General features: G+C 33.3%; 1 protein-coding gene and 1 pseudogene across 1 annotated transcript; both read right to left on the bottom strand.

Moving 5' to 3' along the window:
* Positions 1–6,285: 6,285 nt before the first annotated feature.
* On the bottom strand, positions 6,286–7,828 carry LOC124929027 (dnaJ homolog subfamily B member 4-like). Its single transcript, XM_047469286.1, has 3 exons — positions 7,505–7,828; positions 6,966–7,426; positions 6,286–6,873 (listed from the first exon to the last, which is right to left on the bottom strand). Exons 1-3 carry the CDS (start codon positions 7,667–7,669, stop codon positions 6,432–6,434), a joined length of 1,068 nt encoding a protein of 355 aa, XP_047325242.1. The 5' UTR covers positions 7,670–7,828; the 3' UTR covers positions 6,286–6,431.
* A 4,012-nt stretch (positions 7,829–11,840) lies between these two features.
* Positions 11,841–12,555, bottom strand: LOC124927641 (annotated as a pseudogene).
* Between the last annotated feature and the right edge of the window lie 9,741 nt (positions 12,556–22,296).

Below are 22,296 nucleotides of genomic sequence, written 5' to 3'. Positions count from 1 at the left end.
TCGGAAAAATATTTTCGTGCTATATCCTCTGCGTCCGTCAAAGGATGGTTTAAAAATTTTTAAAATAAACAAAGTAAATAATTTTACAAAATTATTTAAAAGGGTTAGAAGTACTCGGTCCTAGGTTAGAAAAATCGGTCCTAGGCTAAAGGGAGTGCTCGATCTTAGACTAGAAAACTTGGTCGAGTTTCTCGGTCTTAAGTCTTGGGTATCAGTCCTAGGGCTCGATCCTTCCTCAAGAACCTTGGTTCCTAATCATCGGTCCTCGGTCTCGGTCCTAACTCAAGAACACCGGTCCTTGGTCTTAGTCCGGACCAAAGATTCTCGGTCCCAGTCCTACAAGACTCGGTCCTAAGACCGAGTGTTCTTCACTTGGTATGAAGAAATTACAGGTATCGTAACTTTTGATTTAGATCATGAAATCATGATCTAAAAGTTATAGTTAGTTCATATGATTATGAAGAACAAAAACCCTAACATAAATCACGATTATTAGATCTTTACAAAGATTAATTTCTAAAACCATTTTTAGGTCAAAATTTGAAACTTTTAAATTATGTCATTTTAAGGTGTGATCTTGGTTTCATTAGCTTTGAAATGATGAGTATAGTTGAACATAACCAAAACAAGAATATCATTACATCATTTCAAAAAGAATTTAAGATAAAATCAAAATTTAAAAAACATAGTTTGATCAAGCATGATCAAAATGATGTTACAATTATTGGGAATTCATCTTAACATGTTTACAAACATGTTTAGCAGCTATTTGATTAAAAAAAATCAAGATTAAAACTCAAGAACATGAATTTTTAAAATCCAATTTTTGAATCTAATTTTTCAAAATGATTGATTAAGGTTGATTTGATCCGATTTGTTTCCATAGAAAGTTCATATATGATATAGTGAATAATTCTAAACAATGAAATCACTTAATTAAACTCTAGAACAGATCAAACTTGAAAAAATTCAAATTTTCAATCACAAATTGAAATACAAAGCTTTTAGATTCATACCAAGAATTGGAGAACACTCCTTTGATGTGTTTAAGGCTTTTCGAAATCCTAGATCGAAGTTGTGGTGGCCGGTGCAAGTTTTCACAAAAACGGTTCTTGGCCAAAATCTTCAAACTTCAATTTGTAGTGTATTAGATTGTGATCGTTTGATCATTTGATAGAGAAATGCCTAAGGAGTATTTATAGTGGTCTTAGGTCGGTCGAGGAATAACTCAACTTCAAATTGACAATCGACATTCTTATCCCTAATTTTATCTCATGCTGTGGCAGCCTAGTTCTAGGGCGATGTGTCCAACCAAGCTATAAGGTTATTGTAGGCGACGACGAGGGGATGATAAGGGCGAAAAAAATCAGGGGATAAGAATAAGAGATAAAGGCGCTAAAGCTTCTAGAAGAAACGTGCCGGCGAGCGTCGCAATTCCGGCGAGCGTTCTGGCACGGTGAAGAAGACGACCCAAAACGGCGTCGTTTTGTGGCGTCGTTAGGCGTTTTGTCCGGTTCGTCAACGATTAGGCTAACAGGGTTAGCTTATCCCGTTAGTTGATCCGGTATGAGCCGACACGCGCTAGCATCGTTACAACGGGATGTGTGGAGAGTTCCTAGGCGTTGAATGATGCCTGTGTGCTCATCTGATGGCCACTGATGCTACTGCCTAAATTAAACATAATTCTTGTTGCACTGGATTATCAGATTTATCTTTTAAAAAAGTTATTAAAAATTAATTTTTAATTTGTTTTTTGCGTTTTTATTAACCAAAAATTATAATTTTTTTTTTCTAGAATCATAATAAAAATTATATTTATATTTTTAGTTTTTTTGATTTTTGGAGGTATTTATTTAATTGTTTTAAGCCATAAATTAAACATAATTTATGTTTAAAATTATAATTAAATAATTTAAACCATTTCTTGGGTTTAATTTCAGTAAAATAAATACAATATTTTAACCTCAAATTATTTTTGAATTTTTATTTAATTTTTTTAATTAAAATTTAATTATCACAATAATTAACTCTTAATTTGGTATTAATTCCTCCTTTGGGTTATTTTGAATATAAATGTTTAAAATATTATTAAAAATAATAATATTCTTATAAAATAGGGTTGGTCAAATTTTGATTATACTAATTCTCCTTAAATAATGGAAAGGTAAGGTAAGTGGTATAAAACAATATTTTTCATATGAACTTGTTATAATTGTATATACCATATAACTAAGTATATTAAAAAAACAATATTTTTATATTATACCATAAACACGGAGACAAAAAAAAAAAAAAAAGTGGAAAAAACAGTTCAAAAATGAGAAAACAATTTTTTTTAAATGAATTAATTCTCATTAAATTATTTAGGAGTTACATATAACAAAATTACTCAGTAAATAATACCAAATAAAACTAAATAAATACAAACAATTGATGATATAGATAATAAATTGTAATAACAATTTATAAAATTAAAATTTCCAATAGACAAGATCCAATAATTATGCAATTTGTTGAGAGTTACTCAAGAACGAACTCAATTGAGTTTCTAAACGACGAGTGCTGAAGTTGAGTAAACCAATAAAACAGTATTGAAAGAATCTCTACCAAATATTATGAGCGGCAGTTAAAATTATCTTTAGTCGAGGGTTGATAAACAACGTCAAAAAATGTTCTACTAAATGATAATTAACAATTTACATATATGACCAAAATAATAAGAAAACATAGGAGGATACTTGTAAGAGAGTCTCCATATTAAAAATCAAATAACTCGTTATTAATAAGATGAAAAAATAACTCTAAATTCGATAAATTTTCCTTTGCTGATAAAAATGGACGACACAGACTCGAGAAAACATCATCAATACAATCGAAAGATATGAGTAGTAAATAACCCACCGAAGATTGACAGTATTATTTGAATCACAAAAATTCGAGATTAAAATTTTGATCTGTCTAAATAATATATTGTATTGAACAAAATATAACACTAACTCAAATATGTATAGTAGAAAAATAAACACTCTTCAATTACTAATATTAAACCAAGAAACTAAATCTTATAACTATGGTACACTTCTATTTAAAGTGTTCTAAGTATCTGGTGAGTTAGTATGATATATCGTAAATTTTATTCCTACAGTATATATGGAAAACCATATCGTTGTTGTAACGTTATTTTGGTATACCGAAATTCAGTATAATACAAATAATATATTGATCCTATCGAATATTAATGGTATAGCGCAATTTCGGTACGGTTATAGTATACCCATTCATACCAAACAATATTAAAGTTTAATTTGATTTTCAAAGATTAAATTTTTATAATTAAATTAATATCAAATTTACTTAAAAAGAAAATAAATCTATTAAGGTTTGAGATATAATAAATATTTTTAAGATTGATGCTTCAAATAAAATAAAAAATAATTAATTGATTTGTTAATGAACTGTTTACTAAAATTTTATAATCAGGGTGTGAATTAATTTTTGAAATAAAAATAAAATTTTAATTATTTATAAGTAATATATTTAAATTATAAATATTATTTTGATATATATCGATATACTAAAATTTTGAAATTTTTAACCATAATTATAATTTCAGTATTAATATCATACTTATTATTTTTTTTTATTATATTGAAAGTATTTTGCGATACCCTAAATTCTTGTAGTTCTAAGTGACCATTGTTAATAACCCATCAACTATCATCATCTATTTAAATTTAATAAACTGGTCCCATTTGATTTTGATATGAATATAATTGAATTGCTGATATTTATGTACTGTGATTACAACTTTACAATATTATAAAAAAAATGTTGATAATTTGTATAATATAAGAGTTTTTTTTTTTTTTTTAAATGTCATTGCATAATTTGTATAATATCACAATCGACCAATAATAACTACATGATCTAGGAATAGACATATGTTAAATTTCATGAAAACAATTTTATTTGATATTATTACATCATTGGTAGAGTTTCTTGAATAAGATCCAATACAAAATCGTGAGACAGACAATATTATGAATTAAGCCTAATGGGTTGATTGGTGTCAATAGTAGTGACTCCAAAGACTTTTTTCTTGCTTTTTTTTTGTTCTTAGTTTTGTATTATTATTATTATTATTATTTCAATCTATTTTATTAAACATGTTTGGTTTATTGGTTGGTTTAAAGTGGAGAAGTGGTAATGATGAAGCTTGGGTGTAGAGCTCATTTCATATATATTGTCATGAGGGGTCTCATTTTCAACTCTTTAATTTTAATTAAGAAACCAAACCGAATATTAATAAAATGCAATGATTAATTCTTTACTTTGCTGAATTTCGGGGTAACACTAACCAATACCATTATTTCTTTTCAATTTTAACCCAACTTAATTCTTCTTCAAATTCATAAGAAACTTAATTAATTAAAAAAATAAAATAAGCTTAAAAAATGAGCAATGACAAGAATAAGCTTTTATTGTAGACCAACCATAAGCCATACTAATAAATATACTAATAGTAATCATTTAGATAAACATTAATCATCAATCTAACTAGGCCCATTGTATTATTATTATGTCTATCAACAGAAATTGAATTTATATCATTGTCTGATTGCTGATCATATCTATTTTACAATTTATAATTCCTTTTTCCAAAATAATAATAATTATTATTATTGTTAGTCATGTGGCTGGTGACTTGCAAACAGTTACCTAACCACTTTGGGTCCCTCTTCCAGCTTCAACATTTTAGCCCTTTTTATGAGATTCTCTTCAAGCCTCCTTCCTCTTGTATTTTATTATGTAATTGCAATAGATCTTATTAATTTTAAAATATTGAGATATATCTTGGCAACTTAAACCTAGTACAACCCTTTGTGCATATGGTGAATCACTGAATTTTCAAAACCATTGATAATGACATTTGGATCTAGGTCTCAAACTCAAACTACTGTGGATTCAAATAAGATTATGTTAAAAATCTGAGACTATATAAACTTAGAGCAAGTTTGGCTGACCTCTTATTTTAGTTGCTCAATTGTGTGATGTATTTTATTAGCACTTAAACACGAGCAGCTTTAACTCGAGAGAGTGCATGATTTCGACGAATATACTCAATTACTTTGACAAATATACGACAAAGAACATGAATATAAGTTATCCAAACATTCATTCAATCTTAGAATAATTTTTCAAATCACACCACATAACATTATATGAAGATACCACACAAATTCTGAGTATGTACATCATACAAGTTTTCATGAATTGGGACTGTTCTCCCTAAAGTCTAAAACATGACCCAAAAACAAATTTGAATATGAGAGGCTAAATTCTAAAACAACATTTTAGTGGGTGGCCCATAAAATTTGTAAATCCATAACATTCTTATGAATGTAGTTGCTGGTAACGACTCATGAAGCAAACACCAACATATGTCCATCACACTGAGATTTCTATGTGACACATAAGGAAGTAACAAATAAATTTTTTTTAGCATCAGTGAAAAATGATTTTCTCTATCCCAATTTAAATGTGACACAGTAAATGGGAAGAGTCAAGCCAAGTAGTTTCAGGCTCGAGCTTTTACTATAGAGCTCGAGTTCGGCTCGTTTATATTTTGTTGGGCTTAAGAGCTGATCACGCTCTACTCGCAAGAGAGCTAGTTAAATAGATGCTTCATTTTAAATAATTTGAATCTCAAATCTTAATCCTAGCAAAATAAAAATAAAAATAATTTAATATACTGATTTACAATTCACATTTAAACAAGCTTCGGAACGAAATAAGTTCTCAAATTAAATTGACGAGCCAAATATCTAAGAGCTCAAATCGATTTAAACTAGCAAGAACTCGAGAACTTATTCATTTAGATCCCTGTAGGAGAGCATTGCTATTGTTCATTTGGAAGACTGGTTCTTTTCATCATAGTAGAGTCCTTTAGTTAATTATGAGTTTAGATCATATGAAGACAATCTAGTAAAACTTATAAGCTTAAGAGGATTTTTTGTAACTGATGATATTTCCTAAATTACTAATGCAATTACATTATTATACCCAATTTCAGTCCAATGAAAACAGACTATTCTTTTGCCCTAATTTAAATTCTTATCCTATAAATCCACTATCAAATTGATTTTCTATCCAAATTAGCTCTAGTTGATCTCATTTCTTGATGTGTGCTTTCATTGAGTTGATACAACTTCAAACTCTCCTCGAATTCTCATGTTCTTTCTTACCGAAAATACTAAATTTCTCACAAATAAAAACAAAATTAGCTGATCAAACATATATACATATAGCTGCATCTTATATTATATTTGTCATATCACAAAGTATCCAATGTACAAAAACATGCCAACCACAAAATAAACATAGTTTGGAACTAATAAAACAACCCATGATCATAAGCTAGCAGCATTCATTCATGGAGCCATAAGCAATTTCTTGATTCCAGACTTCTGCTCAGAAGTTAACTTACTTGGGAATTTTATATTGAACTTGATCCTAAGATTGCCTCTTTTTGAAGGTTCTTTAGGTATTGGCATCCCTTCTTTTGAAACAACCTCTTCATAATTTGGATGAATGACATTATTGATAGGAATAGTCAAGCTCCTTCCATCCAATGTTGTGATTTGAACACTGTATCCTGTCAATGCCTCAACCAAAGATATTTTTTGAGTAACTACAAGATCATTACCATCTCTAGTGAATACATTGTGTGGTTTCTCATCTATTATGAATACGAGATCTGATGGAATCACATTTGGTTGTTCATTCCCTTTCTCTGGGAAGGTAATCTTTGTGCCCTTCTTCCAACCAGGTTTTATATCAATGGTTAGAATCTCCTGTACCGGTAATGTCTTCCTGTTGCAGGGAAATCAATAACAGAGCAGAACTAAGTCTAAATGTATGGTTTCTTTCAAAAGGAAGAAGAAAGAGTGGAACTAATAACTTACCCACTTGCATCAGCAATCTCTCTGGAGATTTTCATTTTCTTGGTTGTTCCTTTGTATAGATCTTCAAGTGAACAAGGCAATGTTTGTTCAATTGGTGAAGCTTTTCTAGGACCTGCGGCTGTATGCATCATCGGTCTACTACCATCACCGAATGAACTAAACATTTCCTCTGGAAACATAGGGCCGAATCTTGAACCTCCTCCTCCTCCTCCCCTCATACCAGAACCGCCACCACCGCCGCCACCCATCATCCCTCCAAACGGACTCGAGTTGCCGAAGAATTCAGCAAATATATCGTTAGCGTTCCTTGGATTAAACCTGAAAACATTGGGTCCTTCACCTGTTTGAAAGAATGTGGCGCCACCGCCAGGTCCGGCGGCATCTGGTGGAGGTACTTGTCCATTAAGCCCTTCTTCACCATATTGATCATAAACAACCCTTTTCTGTGGATCACTGAGAACCTAAAACACAAAGAGGGTTGGGATTTAAAAACGGAATGAATATGTAAAAACCCTAAACAAAAGGGATAGACTACGTACGTCGTAGGCTTCGGAGATCTGCTTGAATTTAGCCTCTGCTTCTTTTTTGTTATTAGGGTTTTTATCAGGATGCCACTTCATTGCAAGTTTCCTGTAAGCCTTCTTCAGATCATCATCTTTTGCGTTCCTTTCAACCTGCAAAATCTTGTAGTAATCCACGCCCATGTTCTTCGATTGTAAAAATTGAAAGGAGAAGGAGCTAGCTAGCTATATTCGTTGTCTCCTCTCCTCATCCGCCGCCACCGCTAGCTAATCACCGATTTGGTTGATTAGAAGAAGAAGAAGAAGGAATGAACGAATCTGGAGATAAGAAGACATGGGTCTGGAAGAAGGAGAGAAATGTGTTGAAACTTCCAGATACAATTTAGGATTATTTAGACCCGATTGTTTCGATTTCCCATTTCCCAAAAACGGTTCTTTTTCAATTGTCCGATTCATCTAAACGGTCTAAGGCTTTGCTTAATTTTAAAGGTCAACATTTAATTAATTAATCTTTTTAATAACAAAATCATCTCTATTTATAGACTAGTGCTGGTTTGATGTTGAATTATTTGGGATAAAATTAAATATTTTTATCTATTTAAATATAAACGGGGCAGATGATAAATGCATCATTCGCCCCGAAGTCATCCCTAGGGCTGCAAATGAGCTGAGTCGAGCTCAAATTTGCTTGAGCTCGAACTCGACTCGAACTCGAGCTCGAACGAGTTTATAAATTTGAGCTTGAGCTTGACTCGACTATTTACCTATAAGTTCGGCTCGACTCGAAAAGCTCGAACTCAAGCTCGAATTCAAGATCGAGTTCGAGCTCAAACTCAAGCTCGAGCTCGAATTCAAGCTCGAACTCAAACTAAAATTTATTTTTAAAATGAAATATCAAACTTTCATACATATACAACATTTAAAACATAATATTTAAAATTGAAAATATGAAAAAATTATAACTATTTAAAATTCCAAAATCATAATAATCCAAAAAGCATTCAACCACAATTAACTAGTCCCCTAAAATATAAAATTCTAAAATTAAAGTACAATACTATATAAATTGTTTGAACATTCAATATATTAATATTTTTTAAGTCACGTTCTTCCAGCATAGCACAAGTACACCTACCTGCATTTAAACTTAAAAATAATTAATATAAAAAATACATGTTAAAACAAATAACTAAATTTTAACTTACTTTAAGGTTTAAGGATAGATACGAACAAAAACAAATTCAACCTATTTTTTATTAAATATTATTATATATAATTAAATTATTTGGGGTACAAATATAACAAGATTTTATTAATTTATTTACAGAAAGAATCTATTAATTTATTTATATATTACAATATATTATTAATATTATAAATTCATTTTTTCTCACAACATATTATATATATAAATATATACTAACCTTTTTTATCTCTTCATAATATATACAAAATATATACTAACATTTTTTTTTATCTTTTATTATATATAATATATTAATATTTCAATATTATATATAATATAATATAATATTGTTTACCATAATAGTGTTTTTCTATATAAATCTATGATTAATATATATTAAAAATATTTTTCTATATAGATCTATGAACACTATTAATATATACAATAATGTTTTTCCATATAGATCTATGAACAATTAATATATATAATAGTGTTTTTCCATATAGATCTATAATGATCTATATAAGCACAAATTTTTCATAATACAAAAAAATCAAAGTTATTTAAAAGTATGAGCAATAACTATAGTAGAAATGAAAATATATTTTAATTTACCTGTATGTTTTTGTGAATGAATGAGAGAAATAGTGTAGATGAGAGATACCATAAAAAAAATGTATTAACCTATTATGAATGAGTGAAAGTAATGATGAAGACGAAAGAAGAAGAAATAGTGAATAAGGAAGAAGAAGAAGAAGAAGAAGAAGAAATGGTGAAGATAGATGAAGAACAAGAAGAAAGAAGAAATGGTGAAGATGAGGAAGAAGAAGAAGAAACGATGAAGACGAAAGAAAGAAAAAGAGATGAAGAGTCACTTATGATTGATACATTAGAAATTAGAGTTTTGTTTTATGACAATATAATATAATATGGATTATAGGCCTTCTATATGGACTTTGAAAATAGAGAGAAAAAAATTGTTTTAAATTTTAAGTTTTTTTATATTAAATAAATATATTATATATTATCAGGCTCGAAAAAGCTCGACAAACCGTCGAGCAAGCATTATATGAGCTTGAGTTCGGCTCGAATATTAAACGAGCCGGCTCGAGCTCGGCTCGAACTCGATCAAAGTCAAGCTCAAGCCGAAGTTTGATCGAGCGGCTCGCGAGCAGCTCACGAGGGCTTGATTCATTTGCAGCCCTAGTCATCCCTAGTCAGAATCTTTCAGAAAACCGATTTCTAACTTGAATGTTTCAACCATTTTAGTTAATCACTTGAATTTTTCAACCATTTTAGTTAATCAATTAGTTCAAATCGTTAAAGAGATTGAGAAAAATGTGAAGATTAAAAAAAATCGTATGCGAAAAGAGAAGCCTACCAAATTTGTAGCAATTTAAATTAAATCCGAAAAAGTGTCTATAGATGGGACTTAAGGAAAGTTGATTCCTAACTCCTTTTAATCTAAGTTTTGAAGTGTTTGTGCTATGGTCACAAGTTTTTGGTTGAGTTAGGAATTAAAGTTAGAAGCTTGCAAAAGATTTTGAGGGACTTCAATTTAGTGTAAAAAAATAATTTAAAATAAAAAACACATTTACATAGAATTGAAGGAAAATTTGATGAAATGATCATAAAGATGCATGTATTTGCATTTGTAGTGACCTGATAATTTTTATTGCTTTGCTGACTACTTTATTTTTTTTTTGGAAGAAAATACCCTTTTCGCGTAACGCAAAGGGAATTTTTTTTATATAAATATTTAAATTTTTTCATTTCGTCACTTTCTTTCTCTTCCCTCTCTTCTCTCTCTTCTCACAGCGGCAGAACGACACGGCAACGGAACCCTAAACCTAAACGAACACATTATACAGATCGACGACGAAAACTCGTTCTAATATCAGATGATTGGATTGATTTATGTTATTATTTCCATTGTGTTCATCTTTAAACCCCAAATCATGAGAATTTTTTATTGTTTATCTTATCGTTCATCTTATTGTTCATCTTGGTTGTTCATCTTGTCGATGATGATGTTTGCCGTTGATGATGCTTTGATTCGGTTCCGTTTCAGGGAAGATTTATTTGATTCTCGCGACTGACCTTCCCTGTTACGCGAAGGGCTTCCCATTACACGAAGAACTTTCCGTTACGTGAAGGGCTTCTAGTTATGCGAAGGGCTTCCCGTTAAATTTGGGACGATTACAGTTTGAGTTAAAATTCTTATTTGTCTAGGTCTGTTTGATGTAGTATATCACCTCTAATAACTCAATCTACTTTTTAGAGATAAGAAAGAAGATTTCTGAGTCTCCTCCAGCTCCTCAAAGGTAATTTGTGTTTTCATAAATTGGTTCACCACGTTTACATTTCGCAATAGGCCTCTTGATTGGGATGTAATAAAAAATAAGAAGATAATTATTGTTATGTTTTGTTGCAGTTATCAAACCAAGGTGAAACTTCAATCTTCACTCAGAAAGGTTTGGCAAAAGCGGTTGAAATAAAAGATATCAAAGGAAAAAATATTGGATTTATGGTATGAAAGTATATCCAGTGCTGCAAAGAGGTGGAAAGAAACAAACGGAACTAGAATGAGATAGTTATGACAAGTTGAAGGAACAAATAGCTTTAGAGCTGCATCAGAGAGCAGAAGACCAAATTAAGGCTAAAGAAATGGCAAAATTATAAGCAAGATTCCGCGTAGAGAGAGCAACACGGTCAAGCAATGGTCCCTTAGCATCTTAGTTTTATTTGCTTAGGAATCAGAGAACTGGGTGCTTCTTTCATAATAATGGAAACTCATTTTAAAATTGATTACACTTGTAAAAATATTACCACAAACAGATAGAGATAAAGAGAGAGTAAGTATGCACCCAAAAGAAGAAAAATATAGTACAATTTTCAAGCTGGGTTTTAGAAGCAAGAACATAATTATGAGCAAATGAAATAAATGTTCAAACAAGCTGAGGATATTGTTCTTGCAAGATCTTACTGTCTGTCAATTACAGATACATAGATGATAAAGCTTTCATGGTTTTCAATTCATGTCTTACATACTAAGCACCGGTTGCATACAAGCGTGTACATTCTTTTGTTGCATTTTCATAAAACCAAAACTCGGGTATCAAAATATCATCATCAAATGCTTGGCAATATTCTCTGAAAGTGGGTCATCTAGAGAACAGTCCCAATCTGAAGAGAAGGACTCCATTTATCCCTAAGAATATCTAGACATATTCTTCCAAGCTTTCATTCATAAAAGCAAAATCAATTCGTTGATGATAGAAAACATTAAAGTACAGAAATGAATAACAATCAATGAAGCTTTCATTCTCATAACAGACCTTGTCAATATTGGGATGGTATATTTTGGTGAGAAACCGAACTTACAATATGAAAATTAGATATCAAATTAAGGAAGACAATAAGTTATTTTAGATTATTATCAAATTTGTAGAGACCTTGGGAGCTGCCATTGGGTACTCTTCAGGCAAAATCAATTCCAACTTGAAAACCCCTCCTAAACAGAAATGGAAAATGGCATTTTGCTACATTAAGTAGAAACAAATAAAATTGATACCTCTAAATGAATGAACTTTCTTACTTTCATATGGAGACTGAGAAGGTCAAGGAATCATAACATTAAAGTAACGCATATTCTCTTCTGATGGGGACGCACTAATACCAGGTGCTGAACAATAGGTAAAAACAAGAAGATATAAGAAAATTAACTCTAATGTACACCCTTAATCAATCGACACCCAATTGTGAATGAATACACAATCAAACATGAATTTGCAAGTTTGATAGAGAAAGGAAAGGGTATACCTGGTTCGCTAAGAAGTCGCTAGGTTTCCTTAAAGATGGAAAAAAGGAAATCGATCAACATAATTGAAGGAAAAAAGAGCGTAAACTACCCAAATGTTCAATCAAGAAGAACATTTATCGAAAGAGTTGCACGTTGAAAGTGAACAACCCAATTAAAGAAAATCTCAAAGAACGAACGAAGGATCGAGATTTAAGAAAATCTCGTGAAACATGAAGGCCCTTCGCGAAACGTGAATCTGATGCGGTGCGAGTCGAAGAGGCGTTTATGCGAAAGTTGCAGCATCCGAAAATATCTCGCAAGTGTCAGATTTCGACGATTGCCTAGTGTTTTTCGGGCGGAAACGTTTAGGGGCTCAAAATCGCATTTTTTATTAGTTTCGGGTGTTTTTTGCAATTTATTAAAAGTTGTTTATTTCTTTTGCAAGCTAGGGTTTGAGTATTTAAAGGATCTTAAAACACTTTGTTAGGGGAAGATTATTAATCAGAAAACGAGGTTTCCTCAATATCTATCGACTTTCGGTATTCGTAAGAATCAACGAATCTTGATAAAGGTTCATCCTAGCCACGCACGCTGCATCAGTTGGTATCAGTTTCCAGTCGACCCTGAGGTATGCCGCCCCGAAGACAGCCGCGCAACCCTACCCCTGGTGCTGATGATGGTGACCTTGCTGAGTTGCGACGTGAAAACGCTGAGTTTCGCCGTGATAACGACGATTTAAGGCGGCAGGTTGAATGGTTGACGCAACGGATGGATGCATCTATGCACATGCACCACCCTGAAGATGATGTTACGATGACAGATGAAAACCCTCTCGGTGGTCTTCGGAATCGATCCCCTGAACGCCCCAATCATCGCTGGGAGCAGGCTTTCAGGGTGGACATCCCTAAGTTCGATGGTAGTCTATCACCGGAAGAGTTTATTGATTGGCTTTCTCAGGTTGAAGAGATTCTGGATTTCAAGGAAGTTCCTGCAGATCGTCGTGTACCCCTTGTTACGATCCGCTTACATGGTCGTGCACAAGCATGGTGGCAGCAGTTGAAACAGACACGTGTTCGTCATGGTAAGGCAAAGCTCACGAATTGGGACAAATTCAGGAAGCATATTAGGGCTGCGTTTCTACCATATAATTACGAACGTAACCTGTACCAACGGTTCCAGAATCTTCGTCAGGGTTCTCGTTCCGTGGATGACTATTCCACTGAGTTTTACACCTTTGTGGCTCGTGTTGACCTGTCTGAGTCCCCTCTCCAGTTGGTTTCTCGCTATATTGGTGGCCTTCGCCTCCAGTTGCAGGATATTTTGAATATGTTTGATCCCTTGACTGTTTCTGAGGCACATCAGCGTGCTTCACAGGCTGAGAAACAGCTAGCCAGGCGCGGTTCGGGTAGCTTTGGAAAACAGGTTGTCCCCACTAGTGGCATTGGTTCTTCTTCCCAGTCGGCCCATCCCACCCCAGCCCCCCCTCGCAGCACTACAGCCCCCCCGCAGGGACGTCCCGGTGGCTTGCGTTGTTTCAATTGTGGTGAAGTTGGCCATCGCCAAGCAGAGTGTCGCAACCCAAAGTCCACCAATCGTGGTCTTTTTACTGAGGTGGATGATCCTGACTCTACTCTTCCTTCAGATTCAGCCCCAGTGTATGATGTTTATGATGATGAGGCAGCGGAGGAGTATGTTTCTGGTGATGTTGGCCCCCTTTTGGTGATTCGTCGATCATGTTTAACCCCTCGTGCTCCTGACAACGAGTGGTTACGCAATAATCTGTTCCATTCCACTTGTACCATCGGTGGCAAAGTTTGCACCTTCATCATTGATGCTGGGAGTTGTGAGAATGTGATTTCTGAGGTTGCAGTTTCGAAGCTGGGTCTGTCCACTGAACCTCACCCCAAGCCTTATCGCCTGTCCTGGCTGAGTCAAGATTGTGTTGATGCCAAATCAGCCCAAGAAGGGTGCTGCCCCCACTCATCATGCGTCCCCCCTGCCACCTTGTTGTCTCGGGGTCCTTTTCAGACCGCCATGGTTGAATCTGGCATGGTGTTTGCTCTATTTTGTTCGCTGATTACCTGTGGTGCTAGTTCTGAGGTTCCTATTCCAGTGCAGCCGCTGTTACAGGAGTTTGCAGATGTTTTTCCTGAGAATCTGCCTTGTGCCTTGCCTCCTTTGCGTGATATCCAGCATCACATTGACTTGGTTCCAGGTGCTGCCCTACCCAACCGTCCTCATTACCGCATGAGTCCCAAAGAACATGACGAGTTGCGTAGACAGGTGGAGGACTTGCTGGCTAAGGGACACATTCGAGAGAGCCTTAGTCCCTGTGCTGTCCCGGCCCTTCTTACCCCAAAAAAGGATGAGTCTTGGCGTATGTGCATTGATAGTCGTGTTATCAACAAGATTACAGTGCGTTATCGGTTTCCTATTCCCCGGTTGGATGACTTGTTGGATCAGTTGGGTGGTGCTTCTGTGTTTAGCAAACTGGATTTTGTCCTTGGGCTGCCACGTACCCAGCGTGGTTCTGATTCGATTTTTGTGGTGGTTGACCGATTCTCGAAGATGGTTCATTTCATTCCCTGCAAGAAAACCTCTGATGCTGTGGCTGTTGCACAGCTTTATTTCAGGGATGTGTATCGCCTTCATGGACTTCCTGCCTCCATAGTTTCTGATCGGGACACTCGCTTTGTGAGTCACTTTTGGAGGAGTCTTTGGCGTTTGGTTAATACTCAGCTGAATTTTAGCAGTGCATATCACCCGCAAACTGATGGCCAAACTGAAGTTGTTGATAGGTCTTTGGGGAACCTTCTGCGCAGTTTAATTGGGGATCATCCTAAGGCTTGGGATCTGAAGCTGCCTCAGGCCGAGTTTGCTCACAATCATGCTGTTAATCGCTCCACTGGTTTCAGTCCTTTCCATGTGATTTACGGGCTGTCTCCGCGTGCTCCTCTTGATTTGTTAGCGCTGCCCAGCAAGGTGCGTCCTCATTCCACTGCTGCGGATTTTGTTGGTCAGTTGGCTCAGGTTCATCAGACCACTCATGACCGCTTGGTTGCTGCTACTGCCAAGTACAAGGAGAAGGCTGATTCGAGAAGGCGTGCTGTTGATTTTGAAGTTGGTGACTTTGTGTGGGCTATTCTGACTAAGGATCGTTTTCCAGCTCATGAATATAGCAAGCTTGCTGCTAAGAAGACTGATCCTGTTGAGATTGTGGAGAAGATCAACCCCAATGCTTATCGTTTACGCCTTCCCAGCCATGTGCGTACCTCTGATGTGTTCAATGTGAAGCATCTTGTTCCTTTTGTGGGTGAGTCTTCTTCTGATGAGGATGATGCGGTTCCAGATTCGAGGACGAATCTTTTCTACCCTGGGGGGAATGATGCGGTGCGAGTCGAAGAGGCGTTTATGCGAAAGTTGCAGCATCCGAAAATATCTCGCAAGTGTCAGATTTCGACGATTGCCTAGTGTTTTTCGGGCGGAAACGTTTAGGGGCTCAAAATCGCATTTTTTATTAGTTTCGGGTGTTTTTTGCAATTTATTAAAAGTTGTTTATTTCTTTTGCAAGCTAGGGTTTGAGTATTTAAAGGATCTTAAAACACTTTGTTAGGGGAAGATTATTAATCAGAAAACGAGGTTTCCTCAATATCTATCGACTTTCGGTATTCGTAAGAATCAACGAATCTTGATAAAGGTTCATCCTAGCCACGCACGCTGCATCAGAATCCCTTCGCAAAACGTGAAGCCCTTCGCGAAACGTGAAACCCTTTGCGAAACGTGAAGCCCTTCGTAAAACGTGAAGTCGCGAGAATCTAATGAATCTTCCCTGAAACGGAACCGAATCAGAGCATCGTCAACTTCATCATCGACAAGATGAATAACCCCGATGAACAATAAGATGAATAATAAGAAAACATCATGGTTTAGGTTTGAAGATGAACATAATGAAAATAAAACATAAATCGATGCAATCACCTGATATTAGAACGGGTTTTCGTCGTCGATATGTATAATGTGTTCATTTAGGTTTAGGGTTCCGCCGTGTTGTCACGAGAAGAGAGGGAAGAGAGAGAAAGAAAATGACGAAATCAAAAAATTTAAGTATTTATATAAAAATAATTCGCTTTGCGAAACGCAAAGTTCGCTCGTGTTACGCGAAAATGGTATTTTAGTCTAAAACAAATAAAGTGGTCACTAGAGCAATAAAAATTATCAGGTCACCACGGATGTAAATACATGCATCTTTAGGGTCATTTCGTCAAATTTTCCGAATTGTACCCATGTTCAAATATACATTGTTTTAATAATTTTGGATATATAAGAGTTTAATAAGTAATAAAAAATAATTCCTTGGACTTAAATCTAGTATCGTCTTACATAGATTAATCATTAGATGTAACGATAAACTTATGATAAATTTTGACATAATTTGATTTGTTTTTATTATTAATTTGTATTTTTGTATGTTATAAGCTATCCTATCTTTAGTTGTAAGGGTGAGTAAACGGGTAAACTCAACCCGTATTATCCAACCCATATTCAACCCAAATTTAATTTACCCAACCCATAATTCAACCCATATTATTTACTAATATGGGTTGGGTATGGGTTGGGTTGAGTATGTGTTGGGTAACTCAAATTATTTTATTTTTATTTTTTTATTTAACATGTATTTGACTCATTTAACACATTTTTATTCGTTTAACACGTTTTTACGTTTTGACATTTTTAATACGTTTTTCACACATTTAACACGTTTTTGACACGTTTAACACGTTTTTGGCACGTTTAACACATTTTTGACACGTTGAACACCTTTATCATGTTTTTGGCATGTTTAACACGTTTTTAACACGTTTAACACGTTTTTGACGCGTTTGACACGTTTGACACATTTTGACACGTTTTTTCACGTTTTCGACACATTTAACACATTTTGACACATTTTTGGCACGTTTAACACGTTTTAACACGTTTTGACACGTTTAACATATTTTTCACATTTTTGACACGTTTCACACGTTTTTCACGTTTTTGGCACGTTTTGACACGTTTAACACGTTTTCCACGTTTTTGACACGTTTTGACACGTTTAACACGTTTTGACACGTTTAACACGTTTTGACACATTTTTAACACGTTTGACACATTTTTCACGATTACGACACATTTAACACATTTTGACATATTTTTCACGTTTTTGGCACGTTTAACACGTTTTGACATGTTTAACATATTTTTCACGTTTTTCACATTATTAACACGTTTGTAACATGTTTAACACATTTGTAACATGTTTAACATGTTTTCACACGTTTTTCACGTTTTTGACACGTTTAACACGTTTTGACACATATTCCACGTTTTTGACACGTTTAATACGTTTTCCTCGTTCTGGCACATTTTGATACATTTAACACGTTTTTGACATGTTTAACATGTTTTTCACATTTTTGACACGTTTAATACGTTTTCACATGTTTAATGTCAAATGTGTGAAAACATATTAAACGTGTCAAAAATGCCAAAAATGTGTTAAACGTGACAAAAACGTGTTAAAACTTATCAAAATGTGTTAACGTGCAAAAAAATATATGTTAAACATGTCAAAATATGTTAAATGTGTAAAACGTGTTAAAATGTCAAAAACGTGTTCAACGTGCCAAAAACGTGATAAACGTGTTAAACATGTTACAAACGTATTAAATATGTTACAGACATGTTAAACGTGTTAAGAATGTGAAAAACGTGAAAAACATGTTAAATATGTCAAAAACGTATTAAACGTACCAAAATGTGAAAAATGTGTTAATATGTGAAAAACGTGTCAAATATGTCAAAAACGTGTTTAACATGCCAAAAACGTAAAAAACATATTAAATGTGTGAAAAACGTGTGAAAACGTGTTAAACATATCAAAAACGTGTTATAATGTTAAAAACGTGTTAAACGTGCCAAAAACGTGAAGACCGTTTTAAACTTATCAAAAACGTGTTAACGTGTTAGTTATGTTCAAAACGTGTTAGAATGTCAAAAACGAGTTAAACGTGTCAAAAATGTGAAAAACGTGTTAAACTTATCAAAAACGTGTTAAATATGTTTAAAACGTGTTAAACGTGCCAAAAACGTGAAAATCGTGTTAAATTTATAAAAAAAACGTGTTAGCGTGTTAGATATGTTAAAAACGTGTTAAACGTGCCAAAAACGTGTTAAACTTGTCAAAAACGCGTTAAATGTATTAAACATGTCAAAAACGTGTTCAACGTGACAAAAACGTGAAAAACGTGTTAAACATGTCAAAAACGTGTTAAACATGTCAAAAACGTGTTAAACGTGTCAAAAACGTGTTAAACGTGTCAAAAACGTGAAAACGTGTCAAAAACGTGAAAACGTGTGAAAACGTGTTAAACGTGTGAAAAACGTGTTAAACGTGTGAAAAACGTGTTAAATGTGTGAAAAACGTGTTAAACGTGTGAAAAACATGTTATAAGTGAAACATGTTAAAAATATTAAAAACGTGTTAGATGTGTGCAAAACGTGTTAAACGTATGAAAAATATGTTAAACATGTCAAAAACGTGTTCGACTTAAAGTTGGAAGATGATTAGTTTATATTGGATTAATAATAGAGAATTAAACTAAATTTATATAATTTGGGTAATTTGGGTTAGCCTAACCCAACCCAAATTAAACCCAACCCATACTAATCAACCCAAATTAATATTTTGGGTTTGGGTTAGGGTTGGGTTTGGATAAACCCATATTATGCTCACCCCTATTTAGTTGTAATGTGGATCAATAAAAAAAATGGTATGCTCACCTTTGCATTTTTCTAAGGTAACATTAAGATTTTTGTTTTTATAGTAGTAGATGGCCTGGCATATATTAGATATTTTGCAAATGTATTTAGGTATGCTATATTGTTTCTAAGACATTTAATAATAAATATTTTAAACTCATGTAGAACTTGATGTCTTTAGTCATTATATTTTAGTACTATTACTGGAGAATTTTGTGGGTACATTATTATTATTATTTTGAATATGGGAACTATCAATATTTTACACTACCTCAACTTTAGATATCTATATATATATATAATGATGCTTAATTTTTAAAGTGTCCGGATTGCCGGGTCGAGAGTTGTGGTTAATTTGGATATAAATGTGAGAGTAATGGATACTTGGGTTGGATTGTGGGTTGACCAATCTATAAACTTAAAACGGTTAAAAATAAAATTAAAAATGTTATTTGTATGTTTCAAACTCGCAGCCTAACAAAACAACTACAACCCTTTAACCAACTAGGCTAACAACACTTTATATTTAAAATTTAACACCAAATTTGATGAACTCGAGACATTTTAATAATAAAAGTTCAAATTTTTAACTAATTAATCTCTCTTTATATATAATGATGCTTAATTTTTAAAGTGTCCGGATTTCCATGGGTTGACCCGCCCATAAATTGGGTCGGATTGTGGGTTGACCAACCCATAAACTAAAAACGGTTAAAAATAAAATTAAAAATACTATTTGTATGTTTTGAACTTGCAACCTAACCAAACAAATATAACCCTTTAACCAACTAATCTAACAACACTTTATATTTAAGATTAAACACCAAATTTAATGAATGCGAGACATTTTAACAATAAAAGTTCAAATTTGTAACTAACTAATCTATATATATAATAATACTTAATTTTTAAAGTGTCCGAATTATCGGGTCGAGAACTGGTTAATTTGGATATATATGTGAGAGTAATGGATAATTGGGTTGGATTGTGGGTTGACCCGCCTATAAAATTAAAACGATTAAAAATAAAATAAAAAATGTTATTTGTATGTTTCGAACTTGCAACCTAACAAAACAAGTACAACCCTTTAACAAACTAGGCTAACAACACTTAATATTTAAGATTCAACACCAAATTTGATGAACACGAGACATTGTAACAATAAAAGTTCAAATTTTTAAATAACTAATCTATATATATATATAATGATGCTTAATTTTTAAAGTGTCCGGATTGCCGGGTCGAGAACTGCGGTTAATTTGGATATATGAGAGTAAATAGATACTTAGGTCGGATTGTGGGTTGACCTGTCCATAAACTCAAAACGGTTAAAAATAATATTAAAAATGCTATTTGTATATTTCAAACTTGCAACCTAACAAAACAAGTAAAACATTTAACTAAGTGTGATTAAGATGTGGTTTCCCGAGGGATAATAGGCATGTATCATTTGAAAGTGGTTAAACAAATATGAATCAAAATTTTGATTGACCAAAGTGTGAGGTCACGATGCTAATTATTAAAAATAATGAATCAAATATTTGATTGACAAAGTAAAAATGTAAAATCACGATATTAGTTATTCAGAAAAAAAATATGTGATGAAACATGTGAGAAAATAAATTGTTTTACCGAAGTGAATAAAATGTGGAATAAGAGCGTTCTATTTTTATTTTAATATATTATTCGTGATTTATTAAGTATTTTAAACATTGAATACATATTATTAGAATTTATTTAATTTATTTTGTTTTTATTCTTATCCGTGTGCATCGCACAAAAATTTTCCTAGTTTTAAATAATAATCGAACTCGTGACTTTTGTTTTATTAAGCACCGCATTTGTCATTTGAATTATCCTTGTAAATTAGGATTGACGGTTATTAGCTATGAATAAGGGAGATTATATTATTTGGTAATTCAATAATTCTCTTAAATCATTATCCTTAATCCTGAATGCATAAACTCAAATCTTCACATCACTTATAAAACCAACCAGACACTTATAAATATGAATCTATATCTTTTTTTTGGGGAATCTTGATGGGTGTCTTTTTTTTTTTTTACAATTTTCTAAAATCACACCATTTAGAAAGACTTATTTATTCAACAATATGAAGTTTTAGAACTTATTTATGGATTTTCTTTTAACTTTAAAATAATAATTGACAGGTCAATATTTTATCTGATTATACAAATGAAATCTTTTGCTACCAATTTAGTGTCGAGGCGTTTCTTGTCATTACGGACGAATTTTAAATTCCGGGTAAACGGGTTAGGGTTTTCTGTTATGAAAACGGGTTAGAGTATAAATACATTTTATTGGGTATTTTTCTCATAACACAGTAAGGTTGAGAGAGAGTGAACAGATCTAGGGTTTTTCTACTTCTTCTTGTTCTTTGGTTGATCTAGAGTGAGAGATTGGGAGAGCTTTTGATTGTGGAGGATTCCAATCATTCCTAGTGTAATCACTTCTTTCATTTGAGAGCAGGGCATGTAAGTTTCTACTATTGACATTTGTTTGATTTAGTGAAACGTATCCCTCCCGTGGACATATGTCGATTTTGACCGAACCACGTATATTGTGTTGTCGTTTATTGCTTTGTTCTATTTCAATTCTTGGTAAATTTGTTGTTCGTCATAGACGATTTGGAAACTGATTTTTTATAGGTTTGATTTCTAAGAAAATCCGTAGTTTTGCTGTAGCAAAACCCAACAATGGTATTAGAGCAGTATTGATTAGTTATCTGTTTTAACATTAGAGCAGAGTGCTCTACTAGTTACTTGACGAAATTCAAAGAGGAGATCAACTGGTTTCTTTGCTGGGGTTTTTGTCAGCTGTTAAGGCAGTAATAATGGGGAAATCTAGACCTGATATGGTGAGTCTGAATGGTACAAACTACATGCAATGGAAACTGATGATTAGTGATCTGTTAGTTTTAGATGATTTGAATGATGCAATTGAAAATGAGGGTGTTAGACCTGAGACTACAAAAGAGGCTGATTGGAAAAAGACAGATAA

The sequence above is a fragment of the Impatiens glandulifera genome, chromosome 1, assembly GCF_907164915.1.
Source record: "Impatiens glandulifera chromosome 1, dImpGla2.1, whole genome shotgun sequence".
Taxonomy (NCBI): domain Eukaryota; kingdom Viridiplantae; phylum Streptophyta; class Magnoliopsida; order Ericales; family Balsaminaceae; genus Impatiens; species Impatiens glandulifera.
Note: the sequence above shows the minus strand (reverse complement) of the source record. Positions and strands in the feature narration are given on the sequence as shown.

Excerpts from the sequence above, each read along its gene's own strand:
- LOC124929027 (XM_047469286.1), bottom strand. The coding sequence starts at position 7,669 with ATGGGCGTGGATTACTACAAGATTTTGCAGGTTGAAAGGAACGCAAAA. Across the intron at positions 7,427-7,504 it reads AGATCTCCGAAGCCTACGAC|GTTCTCAGTGATCCACAGAA; the intron begins GTACGTAGTCTA and ends TTTGTGTTTTAG. Across the intron at positions 6,874-6,965 it reads GAGATTGCTGATGCAAGTGG|GAAGACATTACCGGTACAGG; the intron begins GTAAGTTATTAG and ends TCCCTGCAACAG.